Raw genomic sequence first — 6,837 nt, forward strand, 5'->3', positions numbered from 1 at the left:
CAGGGAAGCTTTTACCCTTCACAATGTGCCTTTAATCACTCTAGTTGTGATGAGTTCCTTAAAGGCAAGAAATTAATGGAAACACCACATTAGCTGTGGGTAAACCACAACATCAGTAGATAAACAGCAGCATGTTTGTGCAGCCGGTTCATAAAGCAGAAATGCTCACTCGCGGTTTTTGGTTCACCATTCAATGTGTTAAATGTTCATTTCTCCTTCTGACTAATGCCATACCATGACCACAGGCCAATAAACATTGTAATTAGTCTTGAAAGAAATAGGACCAGTAGCTAAAAAAATTAAGATTTCTTTGGTGTAATTATCATTTGAAATGTCTAAGATTAACTGTAGTTAGCATAGCTGATTGCATGTGAATACAAAATTTCATGTCCTCAAGAGAAAAAACACTTCAATAGATTTTAGGTTTCATCTGGTTTCTAAAGCCATTAAATTCTCCTGAAATCTTCTTACCCAAGTTTTGTAATGATGTATCTATTTGACATGCTTACTGGTTAAAGAGCACAAGCAGCTCTTGACATTAGGAAAGCAGTATTTAATGACAATAGCAAAAGGAGATGCTGTTAGGACAAGTGGGTAAACTTCACCAAAATCTTAATGACTTTCATGAATTTAGTAAGTGTTTTCTTGAGGGAGGGATTTGGAAATGTGAGGTAGATACTTCCAGTGTTGTAGATTTTATGCATTATGAGCCAAAGCAAATTTACTTTTAGGTGGAGTCTTTTTAAGCAATTTCTTAGTACTTGCCTTTTGTTCTAGGGCTAAAACACAAAGCATTTCAGTCGGTCAAAAAGTGCAGTATTAAATAGTCCTGAGCAGACACCTAATTAGCAACATTTGACAATTGCTGTGGAATAGAATTTTTGTTAATATGATGTGACTGATAGGTGTGAATTCAGCCCAAAGGTTTAGCTGTGCAGATGTTTCCAGCGTAGCATTTGTTTTGCTGCTTCAGGTATCTGACCCAGAGAAATCCTGACTTTCTTGAGAGGGAAACATAAGTGGGCATCTTCTGCCCACTGCAGACATAGCCTTTTCAGCTGGGTAAAAGTCATGTGGTTACTATATAAAATAACATATTTGGGAAGGCTTTTCTATGGCTTATTTCCTTGTGTTTCACTAAGCAAAGGACCTCTCCTATCTTTCTGTTGCTTTGTTTAAGCAGATATTGGAATCTGGTTTTATAAAAGTGCTGGATTCTTTATTCAATCACCTTACTAATACTAGTTTTATGAGTGCTCTGTAGTTGTGCTTCATAAGCCTTTATGCGTTCCCTTTCCTGATGAGCAAGACTGCATCTATCTTTCTTTTAATTAGAATACAGAGGTTTACTGATGTAGTGAAAGATGCATCATTAATGTGGACACCAGCCATTAAAGTGCTAGATATTCTCTGTGTGTTAACTCAGTTAACACTTAGAGTATTCCCTTTTTGCTGTATTTATCATCTCAGGAAGTGCAAATTGGCAGGAGGTGAGTGTCAGGAGGGATGCTTGCAATAAAATTCTACATCTGTATTGAGGTCATGTGCTGTGTCAGTCTGTGCTGCCCCTGATTTTCTGAACATGTATATGGGTAGCCAGAAAAGTACATGATCCAAATGTCAACGTGCTCCATCGAGCATCTGTATCTGTGGGGGGAAGGTTGGGTTAGAGGAACACCAAACTGCTCTGTGGTGTTTCAGTTCACTAAGTGGGTGTTCATTAGAAGTGTGAAAACACTGCAATTTCTGATGGGTTCTTTCTGCTGCTAGTGATGCATCTCTTCAAACAGGCAGTAAAAATGGGTGTTTGTGATTCAATCTGAGCAAGTTAACTCTTGGAATGCACAACAGCAGAGCCCCAAGTGTCTGGAGAAGTTTTGATCAATTCACTCTTATTTTCTTCACTCTTGCTAATGTGGCAGCGTGTCATGAACAGCTGGCACAATGCATTGCAGAGTACATTGCATTCCAAGGATTCTTAAAGTCCCTGTGTCAGGTTGTGAGGTGCTGTGAGAATTAACCCTCCAGAAATGCTGCTGGTTTTGCAGGAAGCGCTATGACAAGGCCGAGTCCGAGTACGTGGCAGCCAAGCTGGACCTGCAGCACAAGACGGAGATCAAGGAGCACCTCACGGAGCACCTGTGCACCATCATCCAGCAGAACGAGCTCCGCAAGGCCAGGAAGCTGGAGGAGTTAATGCAGCAGCTGGACGTGGAGGCAGATGAGGAAAATCTGGAGCTCGAGATTGAGGTGGAGAGGATGCTGCAGCAGCAGGAGGCAGAAGCAGGGAGACAATCCAGCCAGTCACACAGCCATGCTGGGACAGCCAAGGAGAACCCTGCTCCCAGTGTTGTGGGACAGGAGAGCCAGCATGCCAACCATGCTGCTGCTTCTCCTGCAGTTTCTGAACAGTCTCAAAACCCCAGGACCAAATCCCTCTCCGACATGGACAGCCAAACTCAGGCAGTAAATGTGACTTCAGGAAGCTCCCCAGCTTGTTCTGCTACCTGACTGCTGGATGCAGATAAGCCAGTGGTTATGGATGAGGTACTCTCTGCAGGCTTGTGGCTGTATGCTGTATCTGGGCTTCAGCAGTGCCAGTAATATGCAGTTCATTTCTCTTTTCCTTTTATGCTGTTTTCAAATTTTAAAGGGTCTTTTCTTTCCACAAGACTCATTTGGGGTTCATCATCTATCATCATTCCGGTGTGCATTCATGTTCTACTGCCCAGCTCTTCATGGGCTTTTGTACCTTCCTGAAACACTTGGAAGTGAACAGTAGGGTTTGTCCAAAGATTTTCAGCTTTTTGATATCACAGGTTCCTGTTCTGAGCAGTGTGCAAGAGAAAGATTTCTACAGGAGGAAACATTACACCTTGGTCTGCTTCAGAACACATTCTGACAATTGCAATAGGATGTTTGTCTTCCTTTGTATCCATAAGGGATTAGTTTCCAACGGTTTCTCCTGCTGTGAAACCCAAGTGCTTACTTTAATTGCCTTTGTAGAGGTTGCTCTTTCCTGATTTAAAGGAAATTTGCACATTGAGGCAAACTGCAAAGTCAGTTGTAATACCTCATATTTATCACTTCGCCTGTTCCTTTCAGATGATGCTGAATCATGAAGCTGTACAGTGATAACACTATTAGCTATGAAATCACAGCTGCTATGGTTTAACAAAAATGATGGGTTACAGTTTAAGACATTGCAGAATGTAGAAGTAGAAACACACAAAAGAGAGTGTGTTACATTTACAGCTGTTCCATTGCAGAGATTTTCTCTGTTATAGTTGCCTCAAAGTGCCAATAATTAGCCATAATTAGCCAATAAGACATCTTGTAATGAATAATCCCCACAGTATATTGGAAATGAGCCTATTTTTGTAGAACATTCAATGCATTTTCTTGCCTGAAGAGCAGGTTAGTACCCCACGAAAGTTCAGCTGATTTGCTCTATTGCTGTTGAAAGGCTTTAAAAAGCTATTCCAGGTGGAGAAAGCCTCAGGAATTAAAAGAGAACATAGGAAAATCTCCCATAGACTGATTGCAGCTGCAAACCATGGAGACTGCACTCCCTGTTAACCTCTTTGTAATAGGGAAGTGTGGAAATGGTTCCTGGAATACCTGACCTGGATGTGTTGGTCTGAGTGTATGAAGGAGTTGCTGAATGATGCCACTGAGTCTGTAAATGGGACACTGATTGTCTCTGGCTTTAACAGTGGAAAAACATGTCACTACATTTCAGTTTTATTCTATTAATAAATCAGTGCATCTTGTACGCAGTGTGTTTACTTTCAGTTGTGATATCTGAGACTAACACAGGGATCCAACACTTTTTCCACAGGAGATGATAAATGGTAGAATCAGATATGTCCTTTGGCAACTTTCCACTGTGTGAAAATAAAACCTCAGAAAAGGCTGTTCCAAAATATGGAAATGTATGAAGTAAAGACATGGCAGGATACAGCTTGGCAGGAATCTTTTCAACTTACTACCTCAGGGCAATGGTGGAAAATCTCTCCTAGTGCCTTCCATACACGGGAGAAAGTGGGATAAATATATTTCCTAGAGCAGCTGCTCATAATTTGGGCTAATTGGAGTTAAAATCTAACTCCATAGTAGTACTAGAAATAAGTATGAAGCATTGCTCTGTTGTTGCTGGTACACTGCATTCCCTGTTAATTTGCTGAAAGACCTGACCTAAAAGCAGATTTGATGATATTGTGAGCAAAATTGTGACTGACTTCCTTTGCTGTGTCTGCAGTTGCAGGACACCTTGTAGCGACCTGCTGATGGATCCTGAACAGGATACCAGTTAAGTGCAGTAATAATTTAATGATACCATTGTCGTTTCCATTCTCTGCAGCTGTCCCCAGTTGTTCCTCAAGAGATTAAAAGTCCTAGAGGATAGGTCTGTTCCTCATTACAGCTGTGTTCAGCTCGTTGGAGACACGCAGAAGAGCTTGTGACAGAAGAGCTGAATTGCAAATGGTATCACACAGAAATCAAACAGACACCATGTTGCATGTAATTTGTGGTTCTGTGGTAGGCTAAAATGTGATTAGAGTATTTCTACACCTTGTTGTCACAGGTAAGATTATTGTTTGAACTCTGGAAATGGCAAAAAATTCCAAGTCCAAAGATCTTTTTACAACTGCTTAAAAATACAGGTTTCCTAGAAGGGAGTCAGTTTATATGCAACAAAATTGCTAAAAGGCTGAAAAATTCTTGTGTACCATTCTCATAGTGCTGGTGCAGTGTTTCTGCCTGAGAGGGAAGATGCTGTTACAATCAGCAGTTTATGTTCTCTTACAAGTCCCTTGTTGAAGTTCTGGCCAGTTCTCTCTTTAACTTCTGAGCCTGCAAAGTGAAGTGGACTGGCTGGAAGCCACGTGAAACAGCCGTATGGAATAACAATAGCAGCCCAGCATTAGGCTGCTCTTGCTAGCCAGGGAGCTCATGAGTTAACTTGTTTGATCTCAGTTATGAAGCCTTTCTCTGACGTGTGATATAAACCACTACCATGGTGTCAGTTCCACTTTGGAAGTTTGCGAATGTTTTGATGGGTGCCAGTGTGCCGGTTTAACATTCCCCTTGTGCCGGAGCCAGGGAGTCCAGTCCTAATTGTAACAACATGTGCGCTGGTCAGAAATGCCAGGAGATGATTTTGGTGCAACAAAAGCCTTGGGGTTTTTTTTCTTGTTTCTCCTTGAAGGAAAGAGAACTGTTGGAATTGAGGCTCTTCAAGCAAAAGCCATTTCTATCTTTGTAGTAGCTGATGTTACATTTGGCTCGGCTGTCCCAGGTGTGCACTGAGGGCAGGTGTGCTGTCCACTGTTGTATCTCTTCAGAAGAATGGAAGAATGGAAAGTTCAGCACAGGTCAGGAATGAGTGCGCAGATTTTTAGTGAGGACCTCTCGCACAGGTAGAGGTAAAAGTCTTGAGTGTGAAGCACGCTGGGGTTGAACACCCACGGCAGGGAAAATAGAGGCATGCGATGTCTGACAGTAACACTGCAGGGCTTGGCACAGGGGACTCTCCTCTGGCAGCGTGGCCATTTCTATGTTGGATCGCCAGATTACCATTATGGGAAGAACTGGGAAAACACCAATGTACACCACTGAGAATGTCACAAAGCACAGTGTAACTGTCCATGTTGCATTTTGGCCAGGATGTCAGGATTAGCACTCCCTCCTCTTTCAAGAAATGTTTAAATGAGCGCAGATGGTCATGACTCAGCCTGGAGTTCCCAAGATGTGTAGTGCATGGTGTAAAACACTTGGACAATCCCCAATCTGATTGTATATCCAGCCAGATGAAGCTGGGCTCTCAAGAGGGTTGAGTTGAGGGGAGCTTTCTGGGGAGTGATGCAGGTTCTCCATCAGCCATTTTTCTTCCTAATACCTTCTGTGATGCAGTGGAGTCTTTCCTTTGGGCCTGGATCCCATCTGAACCGAATGAGGAAAAACTAGTAAGAGAGAAATGTAGAGACTGGCCTAGTGGTTGGAGGTACTGTGTTTCCTGGTCAGCTGCATTAAGAACCTGCTAGAGAGGATTGCTCATGGGAAGATAACCTCTGGGGAAGTTCTGGAGCCCAAGAAAGAGGCAGAGCAATATCTAATTCCGTCCTTTGCTGGGATTCTGTCTAATCTGTATTTTCTGTTTAGGACAGTAGGACCTAAAGATTAACTGTTCTTAACACCCTTCTGTCAAGGTTCAGGTTTGGATTAAACACCCTATGATATGGCTTGTCCCAACCTGAGGCCTGGAACTTTACCAGGTGCACCTTATGTGGGATCTTTGAGCTTCTGTGGGTCCCGGACCGAGTTTGGTACTTTAGTGGGGTTCTGTGTAACAGTGTCTTGGGTCCCTGTGCTCTGCTCTTACACATGCCATAGCTGTGTATAAGGGTTCATGCAGTTGCTGAGAGGTAGCTAAAATTTTTCTGCAGGGCTGATCCATCCCAGAAATCCTATATTCAGCACTTTGGTGTTATATCATGATCCCTTTTCTAATTCCATGGATATAAGCAGGTGTGGCATATAATGGACAAAGGGTTTTGCCAGTGGCAGTGCAAACAGGGTGTAGAGATGTGGGCTGGTATTATAAAAACCACATGCTTGTTAAGTGCCCTATTTAGGCTGGTCGGCATGGTCCCATTAAAGCGAGCGTTGGCTCCTTTGATGGGGCATGAGACTGGTTTCCTTCATGGTTTCCCTGATTTATGTCCTGGCAGAGAACTTGTACATCAGTGGGGAAAGACCAAGTAATGAGAGAAGTGAGCCAAGCCTCACCCCCTGGGCATGATAGGACATCAGATCCTTCAAATCCTTGCCTTT

At 42.8% G+C, this 6,837-nt stretch overlaps 1 protein-coding gene across 3 annotated transcripts in view; it reads left to right on the plus strand.

The window, feature by feature from the left end:
- The window catches only part of GORAB (golgin, RAB6 interacting), a 15,633-nt gene extending 11,858 nt beyond the window's left edge, over nt 1-3,775 (plus strand). For all 3 annotated transcript variants that reach the window (XM_017729652.1, XM_017729653.1, XM_008630423.2), the window contains one exon: nt 2,049-3,775. In XM_017729652.1, coding sequence (XP_017585141.1) covers nt 2,049-2,511 — 463 coding nt within the window. In that variant the 3' untranslated portion in view covers nt 2,512-3,775. The remainder of the gene's footprint in view (nt 1-2,048) is intronic.
- The last annotated feature ends 3,062 nt before the right edge of the window (nt 3,776-6,837 follow it).

The sequence above is a fragment of the Corvus brachyrhynchos genome, unplaced genomic scaffold (assembly GCF_000691975.1).
Source record: "Corvus brachyrhynchos isolate BGI_N302 unplaced genomic scaffold, ASM69197v1 scaffold101, whole genome shotgun sequence".
Classification (NCBI taxonomy): Eukaryota; Metazoa; Chordata; class Aves; order Passeriformes; family Corvidae; genus Corvus; species Corvus brachyrhynchos.